Below are 18,324 nucleotides of genomic sequence, written 5' to 3'. Positions count from 1 at the left end.
TCGGGTAGGCCCCGCCCCCGCCGCGCTCCGGGTCCTAAAGAAGCCGGGACTCAGCCCGAGACTCCCCTGCGTCCGCTCTGCTCTGCGCCGCTGCTTCCCCGCTACTGTGCAGGGTGAGGCCCGGTCCGACCGGCTTGGGCGTCGCGCCTCTACGCCGCCGCGGGTCCGGACCTCTTCGCACCAGCTGTGCTGCCCTCCCGCTTCCCGTCCGCCGCCCGGCCCTGCGGCGATCGATGGGCGGGCCCGTTCTTCCGACTGCCGGCCGGGCAGCGCCGGGCTCACCCCACGCCCCGTACCGGCCCCCTGCGAAACACCAGGCAGCAGGAGCGTACACGGCCTTTTATTAGGAGCGGGTGGGAGAGCGGGCAGAGCGCCCCTTCACTCCGCGTAGGCAGCGTCATCGTTGCTGTCGCTGTAGGCGGAGGAGGAGAGCTCCTCGCGGGGTGTGCAGGCCGGGCATCGCTGCCGCATGTCGTCCCAGCACGACCGGCAGTACACGGCCTCGCAGTCCGGAGTCGGGCACACGTAGGAGTCGGGCGTCTCGGGTGCCTGGCACACCACGCAGCGCCGGCGCAGCCAGGGGCGCAAGAGGGGGCAGCAGCGGTGCAGGATGTCCACTAGGCGGTGGCGCTGTTGGGAGGCGAGGAGGGTTTAGAGCTAGTTGGGGAGCGGGGGGGGGGGGGGGGGGGGGGAAGGGACCCGAGGGGAACGGGACAGCGCTTCTTGTCTGAAGTCTCAAGGCGTGACAATGCCTACATGATGGACGAAACCGGATTGGGCAGACCCGTGTAGGGCAAGGGTGCTATGAAAGGGGTCCTAGAGAGCCTCTCTCCCCCACTCCGTGATGGAGACTGGGAGGATGGAGCCTGCACTCGCCCAGCCAGTAATGCCAGCAACCATCACCGGCCCTTTCCCATCAATCATCTTATTTGGTTCTCATGGTGGGGCTGATAAGACTCTCACCACTGTGTTCTCCACTGCACAGATGAGAAAGACTAATCTCACAAAGGTTAAGTGACTTTCTCAAAGGTACACAGATGGCAAGCAATCAAACCTGGCGGGACCCAGGTACCCTAATTCCAAACCACAAGCCTGGTGCATTATGTGTCCCCTCTCTCTCACCGTTTCTCCACACAATCGCCAGGAATTCTCCACAGGTCGCCTTATTAGGTCACTCTTTGCTCAAGAAACCCCAGGAGCACCCCCTGCCTGGCCACGGCGGTACTCCTTCCTGGGTTTGGCCTTCAGAGCCCTCCACAATCTGGTTCCTTTCTAGCCTCTGCTCCATCTTACCCCTCCCTGAACGCTGCATTTTCTGTGCCAGTTTCTCCTTCAACTAGCCTTGGCACTTGGCATTCCCTTTGGACACAGAGTCTTTGCACATTCTGTTCCCGCAGCTTGGAATGGCTGCCCTTCACATTTCCATCTGCCCATCAAAATCCAGTTTACTTCAGGATGGGGCCATGGAATCACAGTATGTTCATTTTTTTCATCAGCTATTTATTCAGCACCTATTATGTGGCAGGTGGCGTGGTGGGGGAGGTCTGGGCACTGGAAGAAAACCGTTAAGCAAACACACTCACTTTTATGAGTTTTGTTAGGGCTGATTAAATAAGAACGGCTGCCACTTATTTTTTATATATATATATAATGTTGGGCCCTGTGCTAAGAAACTGTAAGTAAATTTAACTCAATGCAAACCATAACCATAAAAGGCCAATACTGTTATCATCATTACCATCTCTTTTGCAGGTGAGAAAACTGATGCTTGGAGAAGTGGTCACTTGTCTAGGGTCACACAGTGACGACTAACACGTGTATAAAACTTGCTACCATGACTGTAGAAAACTTGTCACCTCCCATGACAGTAGAACTCATTTCATCCTTACAAAAACCAGGTAGGATAGTTGACTCCATTTTACAGAAGGAAGGGAAACCAAGGCATAGCATCTAAGTAAGTGCTCAAGACCACACAGTTGTCATAGTAATAAGAGGACGAGTCAGGGTTCACACCCAAGCCCTCTGGTACCAGAGCCCCACGCTGGACAGCCACTCTGTTACAGATCTCCAGTGAGCAGGCCTGCAGGTCTGTCCAACCTCCCCATTTTTCAGAGGGAGAAAGTGAGGTCCAGGGAAGACTATGGCCAAGGTCACACGGTTTAGTGAGGGGGGAGTGCCAGAACCTGATTCTTATCCTCTCCATGCCCTTTCTATATACCATGTGCCCCTTCAGGAGGCCTCCCTGATCCCCAGCCCCCCACCCCTCCCCTGCTCCTCTGAACTGCCCTGAGCTTCTGATCTGCAGCCCTCTCAGTAGAACCTCTGGCTTTGCCTCCGGTCCCTTGCTTCTGATGGCTTTCCTTTGACCAGCTTGTGTCAGGTCTGATTCCCCCTTTCTGCCTGCTTCATGGTCGTCCACCCAATCTCTCAGGCTGGACAGACTTGTAGGGCACAGAGATGGATGGCCCATGGCCCACGGCACGAGCCATGGCAGAGCTCACTGAGCTGCAGGAGGGCTGGGACCTTGGGGTGGGGCGGCTGGGTGGCCAGAAGGGAGATGCCCTTCCCCCACCGTTCTCAGACCTCCCAGGAGCCCAGGAGCACAGGCCTGGACTTACCGGGGCCCTCTGCTGTCGTGCCTGCCTCACAATGGCTGCCCTCCTCAGCTGGGTGAAGGCTGCCCTTTTCCTCAGGAGCTCATTGTAGAAAAACAGGGTCCGCTTCTTCTCTCGCTGGGGCCAGGGACAGGGGGTCAATGATAATGACAGTGCTGAGGGATGGCCTCCTCCAAAGATGGCATCACTGGGGGGCTGGGCGTGTGTAGGGGAGGAGAGGGGAGGGCAGGGCGCACCTTGGGGAAATAGAAGGTTGCGATGACCCTCCGGAGCCTGTAGCCGAAAGCCTGGAGCAGGCAGAGACCCACGAGCAGGGCGCTGGGCAGCGCAGCCCTCAGATAAGCCGTGGCATCCAGACACACGGGCTGGGGCAGACAGGCTGGGGGCGGGGCAGGCCTGTCAGGGGTCTGGCCAGGACCGGCCTGCTGGCCGGCTGGCCAAGGGACAGGGCAGCCCTGGGTGAATTCCCCCAGCCAGGCGAGGATCCAGGTCAGGTGATGGACGCCTTGCTGTCCTCCTACCTGCCCCTCACATCTGGGCCCACATGGCTGTTTGCTCAACGCGGCACAGGTAGAGGACTTTCCCATCCTAGCAGGCAGTTCTGTTGGGCAGCACAGCTCGAGCGCTGGGACCCTCTGGCCCGAAGGCCGCAGCCCCCCGACTCCTCTGACCCATCTGTCATCCTCCAGCCTCCAGCTCTTTAAGTTGCACCTGATATTTCCTGTTCTGATTCCCCAACCCAAGCATGCTGACCCCCACCTGGCCACCCCCAAGGTCCCGTCCCTCAACTCTTTGCCTTGGAAAGACCCTTGCCCCCAGCTCTCAATTCCTGTGATCTAAAGTCTCGGCATTACTCACGCATGTTGTTTGATTCCACCACTGTCTCCGAGGAGGTGTTCAGGGCCCCAATGGTCTTCCGAAGAAGCCAGGCAAGCATGGAGTCTCCCTCGACTTTCACCTCCAATTTATGACTGCCTGAGGCCAGGACCAGGCCATGGGGTGGGGCGTGGTGGGGTAGGGACATGTCAGGAAAGAGATGGAGTTAAGGGCCTGGGGAGCGGTCAAGGCATAGAAATACTTCTCAGGGGCACTTTCCTCCCTTCCTGTTACAGATAGTATGAAGGGGGTTGGAAACTGAGGTCCTCCCGCCAGTGACAGCTGTCAGGTTGCAGGGCTGAGATTTGACCCTGAGGAAGCCAGGGAGAGGCTGAGACCCAGGAGGAGGTGACTGAATTGGAAGAATTGGGATGGGGTGGGTGCACAGGGGGTGGGAGTTCTCCGGGGTGTCCTGGGAGGCAGGGCTCACTGCGGAAGGAGTACTCCAGGAAGGAGTGGTGGCGGATGGTGTCAAAGATGGAGTAGAGAGCCCAGTCCAGTCCACACAGCACCAGGAACAGCAGCAGAATGGGCAGTGTCTCCACGAGCTCCCTTACCTGCCCAAGAGCCAGAGGGCTGGAGCAGGACAGCGCCCGCCTGCCGGGCATGGAGCCCTCTCTGCCGCCTCCCCCGCCACCCCCATCTGCATGGGTAGTTGCCTCCCCTGCCATCCTCACCACGTTCCTCATTTCTGTGGCCTGGATAGTGGGTTCATAGGGGAAGATAACGGTTTTCTTCTCGGCTTTGCGCAGCGGCAGCAGAGTCCGCCTACCCTGGAAAAATTGTGCACACGGTGAGGCACACCGAGGGCCCTCTCCCCTTTCTCCTCTGCCCTCCCCGAGTGTGAAGCCACACAGGGCACACAGCAGTGCACCCATGGGCAGGGCTGGGCCCACTTACCAGCTTCTTCCTGCGTTCATCGATCTGACAGAAGTAGGTGCTGATGTAGATATTGTCAAAGCGAATGTCCCCATTATAGCTGTCCACGTAGGAGAAGGACCTGTGGACGAGCATGTCCCCATTCTTTCCGTTTCTCTGCACCCACCCCCAACCCTGGGCTCCTTTGAGACACAGTCATTCAACTATCCAGCCAGCATGCACTGGGCACCATCTGCATCTCTACATCCTAGGAGAAGACTCTGCCCTGCCCCCCAGCAGCCTATGGTCTAGTGAAAGACAGACACTTAGACAGCTGATGAGACACAACAGAGGGGAGGACGGGATGTGGTGGGGGCCCAGCCTGTCTGAGAGGGAGGGCTTGGGCGGTGTCTGTGTGTGCATGGGAGGAAGGGGGGTTGCCCAGGCATGGATCTTGCAGGGTGAATATCAAGCAGAGGAAACAGCAGGAGCAAAGGCACAGAGATGGTAACCCATCGAGGTTGCAAGAGTCACCTGACCCATGACTCTTACATTCATTTCTTTAAGACCCTGCCTCCCAGCTGAGACTGCAAAACATCTCCTAGAGTTCCCTTTCAGCAAAACTCATCCTGACCAGTTCCCTTCTCTGACACCGAGTACAGCAGTGTTTTCTCTGTGTGCGCACACACCTGCACACACCTGCGTGCGTGTATAAGTAACTGTCCTCCGTGTTATCTCCCAACATCCCACATAATGTTTCAGTTTCCTAAGGAAAAAAAGTTAATTGTAGAAAATTTGTTTGAAACTGTAAAATTACATTAAATAAAACAAGTTCCGATGCTATTCCAAATCCATACATCTTTGCCTTTAAGGTAGAAATAACTATAAATGCAAAGAAAGACTGTGAGCGCCCCCTTGTGGAGAGACCTACCAAAGCTGCGCAAGGTTCCCCGGAGCCTGGGCCCCGCCCTCTAGCCTACGCTGTCCCTTCAGTGAGTGACCTCACACAGGTTTAAAGCCTGGCAGTGCCAAAAGACTCTGTGCCTCCTTCCTTCCCTCTTCAAGCTAGCTCTGTGACCTCCTACATCTTCCCCTTGCTCCATCCTTCTCAGGCCAACTTCCTGCCATGCCTCACTGCAGCCAGGCTCCCTGACCGCTGACCCACCTTGGACTCCTGCCTCCAGCTTGCCCCAGTACATCCTGCAACTGTCCCCAGTTCAGGGCCCTCCTGCGGGGCTTTCCAGATTGTTCTGGCCATGCCCACTTCAGCCTAGTCCTCTGCCCTCTGCATCCCACAGATGCCAGGACCCTTGTCCGAAAGAACACCCTTTCTCTCCTAGACCATGGCGCCCATCGGCAGCCTTTTGAAGCCAGTTACGGCCCTGACAGCGGTGTCCCCTCAACTCCCACACCAGTCCCCAGCGCTTGAGTCATCTCTGTTCTGTGGATGGCTCTCTTGCCTGCCCTTGACCAGGAGCTTCTTGAGGGCGGGACTATGGCTCATCCATCTTTGTCCTCCCATAGGCATGAACGTAATAACTCACTGGCGGTTAGTCTAGGCCCTCCAAACGGGCAGACAGAGCAGGAGCCTCTGCGGCTATGGCTGCCCAGCCCCTGCCCGTCTCAGGCACGTGGGGGTGGAGACAGGAAACAGAGGTTCCAGAGGTCAGCAGGGGACGGAGAGCAGGACCCAGGGCAGCCCAGCTGGACGCCAGGCTGGGTGGGGTTGAGGACTTTGGTCCAAATGGAGAGAGAGTAGCTGCCAACGCAGCAGGCGGGAGAAAATGAAAGCAGAATTGGACGATAAAAATGGCACCAAGTCAGAGCCAAGGGGGACATGAAGGGCAAGAAAAAAATCAAAAGTCAAAGCGAACAGTGGAAAAGAGCTTTGGCATAAAGGCTGGAAGGAGGTAGATAAATGAAGACAGTCGGCCTTTTAAGGTGGCAGGACTGTAGGTTAATGTTTCTTCTGACAAAATGCCCACGTCTTTTCATTTTGTGTAAACAATGAACTGAGCTTTATGAAAGGAAAGTTAAAGGCACACATATATTCCCATTCAGAGTGGGAGGTGGGCTCTGGGGGCTCCTGGGGCAGGGTTCAGGGCTCACGCTCGGAGGACCAGCAGGAAGGTGCAGGACAGCAAGACGTGCAGCAGCCCCAGGACCCACTCCAGCTGGGCCTCCTGGCTTCTCACATAATCCCGCAGCTCGCTGCTCACATGTCCCCAGCTCATGTTGATGCCCACCAGTGCGGCCTGCTTTTCTTCCTGTTGGATGGCATGGGTTCAGACCCAATCTGCTGCTTCCACGCAGGCCCAGACCCAGCCTCTCCCAGGCCTCTCTCCCCAGTGCCCCACTCATGTCATGTCCCCTGGCTTGTCCCAGGACCTGCGGGAGGTGCTGCTTCCTTCCCTCACCCCCCTGCTAGACATGGGCTTGCCCCTGCACCTGGATGAGCCGACACCCTGTCACACCAGGTTAACCATTCTGCCCCAAAGTCAGGTCCATGCACGCCACAGGCCAGCACTGGCCACCTCACTGTCACCTAACGCCAACACCATTCCCCTCCCTGTCCCTTTCCCTCACACCGTCACCTCTTTCCTGCGCCTGTTACTTGCCTGTCCTCAGGCCCCATTCCCTGGGCCCTCCTCCCACCTTCCACCCCCAGTATTTCCCTGCCTCCTACCTTGAGGTCAATCGTGGCTGAAAATTCCCCTCCCAGGTCACGAATAGACTGGTTGAGGGAGTCGTAGGTCTGCCCGAAGTTGCCTTCCACGGGGATGCGGCTGCGGCACCAAACGCCCATGGCTGGGGGGCCGTGGGGCCAGGTCAGGGCCGCCTAACGCGCCCGGCCTCCGGGCCTCCCTCCCCATCCTCTCCATTGGGCTTTTTGCCTCCCTGCTGTCTTTCTACCACTCTGCCAGTCCACTCCCTGCTCTCTGTGCATTTTTTTCCCCAGGGACAAGGCCCGATTTCCCCATGTTTCACCACACGTGAATAGTGATGGCCCACATTCATAGAACAGCTCCTCTGTGTGTCCGCTCTGTTACCCCCTTCACAAGCGTTAGCCCCTTCGACCCTAAGAAACCCTGAATGGGATAAGCACCATGCTATGTCCACCTTGCAGAGGAGGCGGTGAAGCGCAGACTTAGCTGTGGCTTGCCCTGGGTCACGAAGCCAGTCCGTGGAGGGGCTGCTCTGAGGGTGCCGTGTCCTGAGAGCCCAAAGCCTCCCCGCCTCACTGCTTTGGCGCCCCACATTTACTCAGTGCTCCCCAAAGACTCAGCTCCTAGCCCTGCTGCTCCCCCCCCTCCTACCACTGTGCTGACCCTTGGCAATGCCACAGAAGAACTTGAACTTCATGGGCACGCAGAGCAGGTGCTTGAGCAGCGGGACCCAGATGCGTTGCATGCACTGTTCATGCTTTCGGTCAAACCAGCGGCGGCAGCTGAGTATGGCCTGGTTCACCACACCTGTAGGGAGGGACAAGGGCGGTCAGAGGTCCCCACAGCCTGGCCCTGTGGCCGGCCCCGCCCTGCCCCGTCCAGGGACACCCCTCACTGGAGCAACGCAGCTTGGTTTTCATCTCGTACATCTTTTGTGTGGAGAGGTGGTGTCTGGAGGCCACGGCGCGGTGGGTCCGCAAGCCTTGAGCTGTTTCCTCCGAGCCCGTGGCCTCCTCAGGTGTGTAGCCCGTCTCACTGCTCACCTGGGCGTCCAGGTCCTTGAAGGCGCTAGAGATGTTTTGAGCTTCTGCCCTCAGTGACTCTTTGCTGCCCTGGGGTAGAGGGGGAGGGCGGAAAGGGGTGAGGGGTGAGAGCTTAGGGCTTCTGCTGCCCAACGGCCCGTCTTCCCCCGTTAGCCACGCCGTGGGCTGTTACCTCAGGCCTGCGGGAGCTTAGGCCCTGAGACAGCCTCTCACCTCAAACTCTCCTCTGTTCAGTCCCTGGGAGCCCCCTCCGCTCCCCAGCTTCCTCTGTTCTGCTCACCTGCCAGGCCCCCAGCTCCTCCTCAGACCTCCCGTCCCTTGCTAAGTCAGGGAAGGGCTCCCCTGGCACTTGCACTTCACCCCACAGCACCCATCTCTCAGACCACTGTGCCATCTCAGGGTCCCCGACTCCCAAGCCCCTCAACTCTCCAATGCTCCCAAATCCCTGGGCTCCAACATCCAACTCCCAAGACCCTGGTTGTCAACGCTTCCGAATCCAAGGCCAAGGTCCCCAGTTTCCTGATATTCAAGTTCATCTGCCCAGAGGACCACCCACTCAGGTGTTTGGAAATGTGTGTGGGGGGCAGGTGTGTCCCAATGCCTGGGAGCGGGGGCTCTCCTGGCATTTAGTGCCAAGGGACCAGGGCATATCCTGCAATGTTTGGGGAGAGTCCTGTAAAAAACACCAGGAGTATCCCCATTGGGAAGGTGTAACTCCAGGGTCACGACTCCCAGCTGATGTCATGCAGGCCCCCCGGGAAGAGGGACGCCCGTAGGCCCTGCCCGCGTGGGGTACTGACCAGCAGGCCCTTGAACACGGCGCGCAGGGGGGCTGTGGAGACGCGCCAGGCTGCACGTGTGTTGTTGATTTGCAGCTCTACCGTGCAGCCCAGTGACGCCACCACTTCGTTGAGATTGTGCCGTAGGTTGGCCGCCGGTCCTGGGGAGAGCGGTGGGGGGTGGGGCGTCATCTCCCTCTCGAGCTAATAATTTCCTGAAGGCCACCCCTAGCTCCCCCTCTGCATGCAGTGACCGCCTGAGCACTGCACGGGATGGGGCCCAGGAACCTGGGGGCGGCCGTCGCATTCAACCCCTGATTTTTTCACCTGTGTGAACCAAGGAGGCCCAGAGCTGGGGAGGAACTCTCTCAGGGACACACAGCAGGGAGGAACAGCTAGGATTCGGGTCCCACCCTTCCTCATGCACCAGGCCTGGCTCCCACTGGGTGTGCCCCGAGGGTCACGACTTCAGTGTCACTAACTGGTATCCAGGGGGCACACTCACCCTCATAGATGGCAGCCAAGGCATATCCCAGCACAAACAGCCTGCCCTCTTTGCCCAGCATCTTGGGGACCAGCAAGAGGCTGGCACAGCGGATGTGAGGGGAGGTCCCCCAGCCCACGGCCCCGAAGCCTGTGAGGAGAGCCCAGGCGGTGGTGAGGCAGCAAGGGTGCTGGCTTGTTACCAGGTTACGAGGCACCCCCCCCCCCACTCCAACTCCCCTCTAGAACCAGCACCATACTGATCTTGTCCCCATTTCCGCTGACTCTGATAGGCCTTCTGGCCACTCATTGATTCATTCATTCATCAGCCATGTGCAGAGTTCAACAGTGCGCCAGTCTATAGAACAGCTTGGAGAGATGGCTAGAAACTGAAAACCTGTGGTCGGTGGTTGACTTTGTGTGTGTATGTCAGTGTGTGTGTTTGTGGTAGGGAAGGGGGCCAAACTGCCCATCTCTAGGCTGGATTCCTACCTACCCAAGGTACTGAGGGAGTGGGGAGAACAAGAGGAAAATTCTGGAAATGGGCACTGGTGCTCAGAGCGGTCAGAAGAGAGGTCAGAGCCACTTCAACATTCCCCTGACACCTACAGCACCTGACACCTACTGTCCCTTACGCATGTACCTCCTGGTAGCTTCTAGCAGTTTCACATGTGTCTCCTTGTGGTCTCTGAAAGGAGACAGTGAGCTCCTGAAGCTCATAATCCAGGGCGAGAGACAGACAAGTAAACAAATGACTACAGCCCGATGTGCTCAGTGCACAGGGTGGAGCTTACAAAGAGCTGTGGGAGCAGGGGAGGGAGGGAAGGGGCATTTCTGCAGGGACGGGTGGGGCTGCGACTGCTGGACAAAGGAGATGATATGTCAGCTGGGCCTGGAAGATGAGTAAGTGTTGGTAGGACGGCATTCCAGGCCAAAGGCGCAGCGTAAGCTGGTCCGGGAACCCAGAAGGCTCCTGTGTGGAGAGAGGGCAGGCCCCTGGATCACCAAAGCAGATCCCGGTCCTCACACTTCACTCCGCCTCCGCTGCCCTCACCCAGAGCCGTCATCTCTCACCGGGAGGAACTGGTCTACTGCTTCCTCTACTGCTAACCTACACACGGGTGATCTGGGGAAAAGGGAAGTCAGCACACACCCCTTTTCTGCTGCGAACCATCCGGTGCTTCCCACCACACGTGGGATCAGATCCAAAGTCCCTCAGCCCGGTTCCCGCCCCTGTGGCCTGGCCCCGCCCTCCTCACGTCCTCTCGTGCTGCACAGCCCATGGCCCACCACGTCCTCCCACGCAGACCTTGTGCTGTTCCTGGCACATGCTCAGGTCATTCCTCCTCTCAGGTCTTTGCCCTGGCTCTTCCTCTGCCAGGAGCACCCTCCCCCGTGCTTCACCTGGCTGGCTCCACCTAGTCATACAGGTTTGCTGCAAACCCCTTCGGGTGCCACCCAACAGTTTGTTCTGCCTACTCTCTTGCTCACACAACTTGGGTTTTGTTCAAGGGCAATAGCTGTCCCTCCTCCACCGCTGGGGGTGCATCTGGACTTGTCTCATCCAATCATGGTAAAACAGGACAGGGCAAGGGGCTTGTTCTGCGGCCATGGCCTTTTGGCCAAAGACTCCAGCTGAGGGCGGTAGGTGACAGTCGCCCTACATTCTAGAGAGAGCCCCATGGAGCTGTAGACACCCTCTCTGGGCTCCCAAAAGAGCGGAGCTAGTCTCTCACCTCTTACCCCGACCAGTCTAGATAAAGACAAGGCCAGAAATCTGAATTTTCGGGAAGTGGCGAGAAGCGGTCAGAGGAGGCTTGCCACGGGGTGGCAAGTCTATGGAGAAGATGGGCGTTCACTTCCCCACATCAAGCGAGAGGCTCCAAGACAAAGAAGGGGAACCTGTCGCTCCCGGGGCTGGACTCCTGCTGAGCTGCAGAAACTGGTGGGGTGGCCACCAAAACACAGAGCCCGGGAGCATGTGTGTGGGCACTCAGAAGGACCGCTCCTGGAGTGGGGGGGACCTGAACTGGCACTGTAGTACTTGTTCTCGTCATGGCGGGAGAGAGGGCAGGCGCCAGGTGCCTTGCTTCTCCAGTTTGGCAGGGCTGGGAGTATGCATTTCCCTGGGGACAAGGGGCCATTTTGGAGGGCAGCAGGCCTCGTCACTTGTGAATGTCCCCATCTAAGAGGGCACCTGCCTGGGGGAGGGACCCAGAGTAGGAGCCCCAGGGCAGCCTGAGGAACTATGGGGAGCTGCCTTCAAGGTCAGCCAAACATAACCGCCCTCGGCAGGGTCCTGGGTGTAGCAAGGTCTACACAGAGCCTCCAAAGAGACTGTAAACACCCCAGAGACAGCCAGGGCGTGAGTGCCTGCCACACAGAGGTAGGGGAATTATAAAAGTATCAGTGACTTCAGACTTTTGTCCCTTTTCCTCTAATTCTTCTAATCCCCTTTCTGACATCAGAAGCAGCAGAGGGGAAGGAAGTAGAGAAAAAAGGAGCGGCTGTGCCCCCTTCTTCACTGCAGAACCCCCACCAGGGGTCAGGCCTGAGGGGAGGGCAGGAAGGAGGGACTGAGACTTGAGAAGGGACCGGAGATTGAAATTTTGATATAGACTGGATTGGATCTTTTAAACTTAAAAATAGCCATAATTACTGGAGCAGGACTCGGTCTTCTAAATAAAAATAAGCGGAAAGCTAAGGGTCTGTGTGAAGGGTCATCGGGGGAGAACAGTTTTGAATACAGCGTCAGAGAAAAAGTAGTGTCCTGTTGGAATCCCATAGAGATGAGTCCATTGAGCCAGTTCCATGCCCCTTGCCTGGGGTAGGAAAAGGGCCTGGCTGCAGCTCTGCCCAAAGAGGCTGAGGGGAAGCTGCTGGGGGGATTGCAGGAGTTTTCTTTGTCCTTTAAAGAGATAGCAGGAAGGGACCTCTGGTCTTTTGACACTGTTGTATGAAGATGTGAAGCCTGGAGGTGCTGCAGCTGTTTCATGACCTGAAGAGGGGTCGTCTACAGGTCAAAGACAGCAGAGATAAAAGATAAAAGGAGCCCGCCCTCGGTGGGTTTATCGAGCTGCTGAATTATCCACACTCCAAAACCGCTCTCTATCTTGAAACTTGTTCTATGAAATGATATGCTTTCTCTACAGCTAAACAGCTCTTGGGTGGGTTTTCTGTTCTTGCAGCCCAATACCTCCTGATACAAGGTCTCCATTCAAATGCCACCTTCTCTGAGAAGCCTTCCCTGACTACTCAAGCGAGGGTAGCACCCAGCCCCTTTCCATCACATCCTGGTTTACTTTTTTCATACCACTTGTCACCATCAGAAATGCTCTTGCTTACTTCTTGCTCATTTATTGCCCAACTCTCTCCACTAGAATGTAAACTCCAAATGAGAGCCAGTCACCCTTGTTCCCTGCTGAATTCTCAGCGGGCGCAGTTAGTGCTGAATGAATGAATGAATGAATGAATGAATGGCACTTACCAAGAGGAGCAGGAAACAAGACCACAATGGTGAGAGGGGCATTAGGAAGAGTTATGGGGTTTGAGCTGCATCATGTGGGTAACGGAGCCCCTCAGACTAGGGAGACCCCTAGAACATAAGGACTGGGGGCCTCTTCCCTCCGGCTCTCCCCTTAGAGCCCAAGACGAGGCTGAGACCACAAGGGACATTTGGGTAGAGAAAAAGCAAGCTGAGACTCCTCCCTGGGCCCAGGCGTCCTGGGTGTCCCTGTCCTCTGCCCAGCACTAACCCACCAAGCCGTACAGCGTCATCATCTTCTGTTCTTCATAGATATTCATAGGATTCACCAAGAGCTGAAAGAGACCTGAGGGTACAGGATCAAGCCAAAGGTCAAAAGATGGGTCCCAGCCCTGACTGCTGCTCCACACTCACCGATGGCCAGGAGCCCCCCGGTGCCTGCCCCCAGAAGGAAAGCAGTGACCGGAAACTCCCCCGGTTGGCGCCACAGGAATCGGTGACAGGACGCAGGCAGCCCCCAGTGCAGGAGCTTCTGTACTGCTGAGGGGTCAAAGAGTTCAGCCCAGCAGGGCCAGCACCCAGGCCGCGACGTGGTGCATTAGGGTTAGGGGCTCGCAGGGAGGTAGAGGCTGGGGAAACCTGGATGAGAGTGGCAGGAACTTGGGGGATCCTGAAGGAAGTGGGGCAGACAGGAAGGAAAGAAGAAAGGGCTCGGCTGGAGGAGGGCACTGGATGAGAGGAGTGGGGACCCCAATGCACGGTTGAAGGGAGTCCTGGAGAGGAGACTGGATGAGACGACTGGGAGTTGGAAGTGCTGAGAAGGGTGGTGCCCCGATGATGGACTCACTGGTGTGGGGTTGTCTCCTCCTTTGCCCTTTTGCTCCATTGTGGTGAAGTCTGGGGGGTCCATAGTCTGCCATAGGCTTCTGGGAACCCTGTCTCACCCCAGAAGTCTCCTCAGGGATGTCCTTGGATGTGAGGCTATGCTTCGTCTCCTCTGCCTCACCCACAGCCTGCCTGAGGTCTGTGTCTTCTACTCCCTCTGCTCTGAGATATGGGAACGGAGATTAGACGCTTACCTATCCCTTCCCCAGTCTTTGCAACTGGGGAAGGAATTCCAAGGAACACACAGTAAAAGCCCCTGGAACCTTGGAATATGATGAGAAATTCTGAGACCCTTTAAGAGCCACAGAACCTCGTGGGCGTCTCCTGGAGACAGGCAAACATTTGGTGGCAGCAGCCATGCCCAGAGTCCTGAAGGATGTTGTACGCCCCTCGGGGGCAGAGGAGCTGAGCATGACGCGGGTGGTGGTCCGCAGCCTGGGGGGCTTCAGCCTGGGCTTGTCCTTGGCCACAGCCTATGGGCTCCTGGAGCTGCTGGTGGAGGAGCACAGCCCCTGGGGGTGCCTGGTGGGCACCCTGACGTTGGCTGCCTTCCTCAGCCTGGGCATGGGGTTCTCCCGCCAGGTCCGGGTCACCGTCCTTCTACTGCTGCCCCAGGCCTTTTCCAGTGAGCTTGGTACCCGGTGGGAGGGGCAGGGGCTGGGGCAGGAGGGGTCCTGAGTGGAGGGAAATACTCTGAAGGCTCCTGTAAGGGATGAGCTGCCATGAGCAAGGCTGGGGTCCTGGTTCTGATCAGCTGCCCCCCCCAGAGCAGAGTCGGACCCTACTGTTGGTGGCTGCTTTTGGGCTGGTGCTGCAAGGGCCTTGTGCCAATACCCTGCGCAACTTCTCCCGGGCCAGTGAGGCCGTGGCCTGTGGGGCAGAGCTGGCCCTGAACCAAACTGCTGAAATGTTGGAGCGGGCTAAGCAGCCCCTTGTCAGTAAGGCTCCCGTCTCCCAGTGGCCTCGTGTCCCCTTGTCCTGTGTGTTTGATGGCCCTCTGGCTTTTTTCCTCTCTGCTGGTCCTGGGTCCCGACCTGAAAGCGCCCAGTTCGACCACCTCCTCATGCTCTCTGGCCAACCCCACTGCCATACTAGCTGTGTCTCAGACGCAAGTGTCCAGGCTCCCTCCCTCCCGAGTGGCAGTCCCCTCTCCACTCCCTAGGCCGGGGGCAATGGTGAGAAGCAGCCCCTGGAGGAGGAGACTCCACAGAGCCTCTGCTCCCTGCCTCTCAGGTGCCCTGTACAAGATTAAAGCCATTGCCCAGAAGGCCAAAGAGGTGGCTGACAAGGTCCGTAAGTTCTTGCGGTCAATCATGGACGGCGTGAAGCATGTAGGTCAGTACATTAGCACATCTGGGGGTGGGGGCAAAGTTCACCCAGTCTCCTCACCGGTTCCCTTGTCCAGGACGTTCTGGGCCCCTCCTGGGTGCTGACTAGTCCCTGGTGATACAGCACAGCCAGGCACCTGGCCACAGGCCTCTCCAGCGCTGGGGGTATCCTGGTGTTCCTCAAGCCCCCAGAAGATGCTGCAGGTCTGGCCCCGGGTGCAAGCCCCGACGCTGTCCCCAGCCAGGGCCCTGCGCAACGTGTGGTACTGGCTCCTGCACATCGGAGACGTTTGCAACTCGGAGTTGGGCAACCCTTACTTGAAGTGTGCACGGGTCTTCGATGACGCGAAGGACAGCTGTATGAAGGTCATACCACAAGCCTACCACCTGTGTTACGTGCTGATGCCCTTCAAGCTGGTGCTCTGTGGACTTGCCAGCGGTGAGCGAGCCAGGGCGTCACCGGCAGGATTGGGGGCCTAGCAAATGTGGGGTCAGTTGGAGGGCAGGTCCAGGGGTACCAATAAGAGGTGATGAATATGGGGCCAGTAAGGATGCTTGCCCCGTATGGGGTGGGGGGCTTGGGGTAATGGGGAGAAGCCAAAAGATTTGGAGCCAGATGGGGTGGCCAGGAGGAAAAGCAAAAGGTCGAGAAGGCCCAGTGGGAACAAGGTCCCTGGAGGTGGGAGAGGCAGGCTGCATCTCTCTACCCATCCTGACACTCAGTCCCGGCCCTCAGTGGCCCAGGTATTCTGCATCATACCCATGTACATCCAACCCTTCTTGCGTGAGACCATCGGCACCCGTGAGTGACCCCTCTGAGTGACCCCTCTGAGCCTGCCGAATCTGCTGCTCCCGGGAGGTCTCCCGCCCTCATCCCCATACGGCCATTGCCAGCCCCCTAGGCGCTCAGGTTACCTGGGCAGATTAGGAAGTTGAGGCCCAGCGCCCGGGGAGCAGCCTCACCCAAGCTTGACTGCGGAGCAGGAGCTGGGGGAGAGGCAGGGCCTCCTGCGCCTGGGCAGGTCGTCGGGAAGGCGGAATGCTGGTGCTGCGCACACACAGGGCAATGGCCCAGCTTGTGGAGGCTTCCTCCCCTCCTCAGTCCACCGTGGGTTCAAACACTGGGGGTTCCTGGCTGGTCTGTGAGCCGTGCAGCCCCTGGGCTGCGCCATGCTCCTCCCCTAAATGCGGCTCTGTCCCCTCCTAATTGTCCTTGCTCACCCCAGCTGCAAAGAAGCTGATTAACCGGGTGCGTCAAGAGTTTGAGTTCAACGTGACAGCCACCCACCACTTCTCTGTGGATCTCAATGCCTCTCGGAGCTTGTCCCAGGTCGCTCTGGACCTCCACGAGGCCGTCAGCATGAAGCTGTACCGCGTCCGAGAGGCCCTGGCGCTGATGGGTTACACCACGCCGGTGCTGCTCGTGCTCCTCTACCTCCAGTGAGGGGCGGGGCGGGGCCAGGTCACCCCCACCCCGCCACATCCTGGGAGGCTGGAGTTTGGGGCCGGGTGGGGGGTGGGCAGGTTGGTGCCCTGTGGGGTCCTGAGGCGCCTCGCCTGTGCCCCACCAGAGCCCTGTTTTACCGGTACGGTTACCTGAACTGGGACAGTTACAACAACATCTACATTACCAGCCGATTCCTGCGCATGGACGCTGTCCGCTCCTCGGCCGGACTGCCCACGGTGCTGCCGCTCAGCGCCCACGAGGCCAGACATTACATCCGGCCGGGTGAGGGCCCTGAGGAAGGCCAGGGCCTCCCCCAACCCTACGGCCCTGACTAAACCCATGCAGGGGAGAGACAACCCAGAGCTTAGGGCACGTTGCACCTGGGGGGGACGCCACCCTTGAAAGTCCTCCGGGGAACTCTCAGTGTGAAAGGGGAAAGGAGGGCCCCTCCCAGCATGCAGACAGACAGAAGGGGCAGAAGAAGCTTCTGGGAGCACCTGGATGTCAAGACAGCAGGAAGGAGAGGTGGGGTGTGGGTGTGGAGCAAGGATGTGAATGGAAGTTGGGAAGGCTTTGGGGGTGGGGGTGGGCAGGAAATGTGGATGTGCTATTATGCAGGAGATGCAGCCTGGGGGTGGGGCTGCCTGGGAGGCAGCAGTCAGGTAAGGGGATCAGGATGCCCCAGGAGGGGGTTCCTGGAGACTGGGAGTGGACCACGGGCCCAGGTGCAGACGCTAGGCCTCCACCTGGAGCCCTGGAGCCCCTGCCCTTGCACAGTGCTTCCCGCCCGCCTCCACACCTGCCAGATGGCCCCGCCCCCTTGATCCAGGGCTGGAGATCTCTCCAGGAGCTGGGGTCTGCTGGGTGAGAGAACTGGGGGCATCCTCTTCACCATCCCTCTCCCACCCAGGCTCCATCTTCCTGTCCCAGCGGGAGCAGATTTTTTACATCCTGGCAACCTTCCACCTTATCCGGCATCTCCTCCTGGTGCTGCTTCTGGTCTTCCTGGACTATGCTGTCTTCTGGGTGCTCGACCTGGCCCGATACCAGCTGCAGGGGGAGATGGTGGCCCGCAGTGAGCGCCTGAACCTCCCTGCCCTGCCTCTGCCCCCTTGGCCTGCTCCCACAAGCTCCCCACTTTCCTCAAAGTCCCCATGTCTCTGTTACTCACCAGCCTCTGACTGTGCCCCTCTTCCAACTCTGTCCTCTGCCTGGTAAGCCCTGTGTCCAGGTAAGGTTATACCATGACAGAGTAGTTAAAATCACAAGTTGTAGAATCAGACTGGCCTGGGTTCAAATCCCAGTTCTGCCGGTTACCAGCTGGTGACCTCGAGCAAGTTGCTTAACCTCCCTGAGCTTCAGCTTCCTTTTCTGAACAATGGGATAATAATGGCAGCACTCTCTCTGGGTCACTCTAAGGAGTGAATGAGACCACACATGTTGACCACCTGGCAGACCACTGACTGAGAGTATGCTACAAACCAGGGAATACGATGAATCTCATCCTACGTACCAGAGGGCCAACAGAAAAAGCAAAAAATACCCCAAACATTAAAGCCCCTGGTCTGTGCCTGTTACGTAGTCAGTGCTTCGTAAATGCTTTAAAGCAAATGTTCTGGGCGGTTGTGGAGGCAGAGGATGGATTCACTGACCATTAAGCTCATCTCAGATCTGGTGGCCTAGGAAGGCAGACTAGGCACCAGTGGCAGCCAGCTCTGCACCATGGAGCCAGTCTTAGGTGCCAGGTGCCTAGGCACCATGAGGGTGCCTGGGGCATCAAAGGCCCCTTGCTGAGGGCATGGGCCATCCCTAAGACCTGCACTGCTCCTTTCTCCTCATCCAGGAGGTGTGGCCTTTCCT

General features: G+C 58.0%; 2 protein-coding genes across 5 annotated transcripts; one reads left to right on the top strand and one right to left on the bottom strand.

The window, feature by feature from the left end:
* Nucleotides 1-69: 69 nt before the first annotated feature.
* Nucleotides 70-17,246, bottom strand: DCST1 (DC-STAMP domain containing 1). 4 transcript variants are annotated; one of them, XM_033092054.1, is made up of 17 exons: nucleotides 15,079-17,246; nucleotides 13,652-13,846; nucleotides 13,219-13,341; nucleotides 13,076-13,150; nucleotides 9,343-9,471; nucleotides 8,859-8,998; nucleotides 7,911-8,127; nucleotides 7,679-7,822; nucleotides 7,036-7,157; nucleotides 6,459-6,616; nucleotides 4,392-4,491; nucleotides 4,169-4,264; nucleotides 3,922-4,048; nucleotides 3,474-3,590; nucleotides 2,852-2,994; nucleotides 2,619-2,732; nucleotides 70-630 (listed from the first exon to the last, which is right to left on the bottom strand). In XM_033092054.1, exons 1-17 carry the CDS (start codon nucleotides 15,296-15,298, stop codon nucleotides 379-381), a joined length of 2,472 nt encoding a protein of 823 aa, XP_032947945.1. In that variant the 5' UTR covers nucleotides 15,299-17,246; the 3' UTR covers nucleotides 70-378. The 4 variants fall into 4 exon arrangements, with proteins under 4 accessions (XP_032947945.1, XP_032947946.1, XP_032947948.1 ...); XM_033092055.1 differs by lacking the exon at nucleotides 2,619-2,732; XM_033092057.1 differs by lacking the exon at nucleotides 15,079-17,246 and having other exon boundaries at nucleotides 13,076-13,139; nucleotides 13,652-13,966.
* DCST2 (DC-STAMP domain containing 2) lies at nucleotides 14,009-14,674 on the top strand. Its single transcript, XM_033092058.1, has one exon. It carries the CDS (start codon nucleotides 14,047-14,049, stop codon nucleotides 14,365-14,367), a length of 321 nt encoding a protein of 106 aa, XP_032947949.1. The 5' UTR covers nucleotides 14,009-14,046; the 3' UTR covers nucleotides 14,368-14,674.
* Nucleotides 17,247-18,324: the final 1,078 nt, after the last annotated feature.

This window comes from Rhinolophus ferrumequinum, chromosome 22 (assembly GCF_004115265.2).
Source record: "Rhinolophus ferrumequinum isolate MPI-CBG mRhiFer1 chromosome 22, mRhiFer1_v1.p, whole genome shotgun sequence".
Lineage (NCBI taxonomy): Eukaryota > Metazoa > Chordata > Mammalia > Chiroptera > Rhinolophidae > Rhinolophus > Rhinolophus ferrumequinum.
The sequence above is the reverse complement of the archived record's forward strand: the minus strand, read 5'-3'. Positions and strand labels throughout refer to the sequence as shown.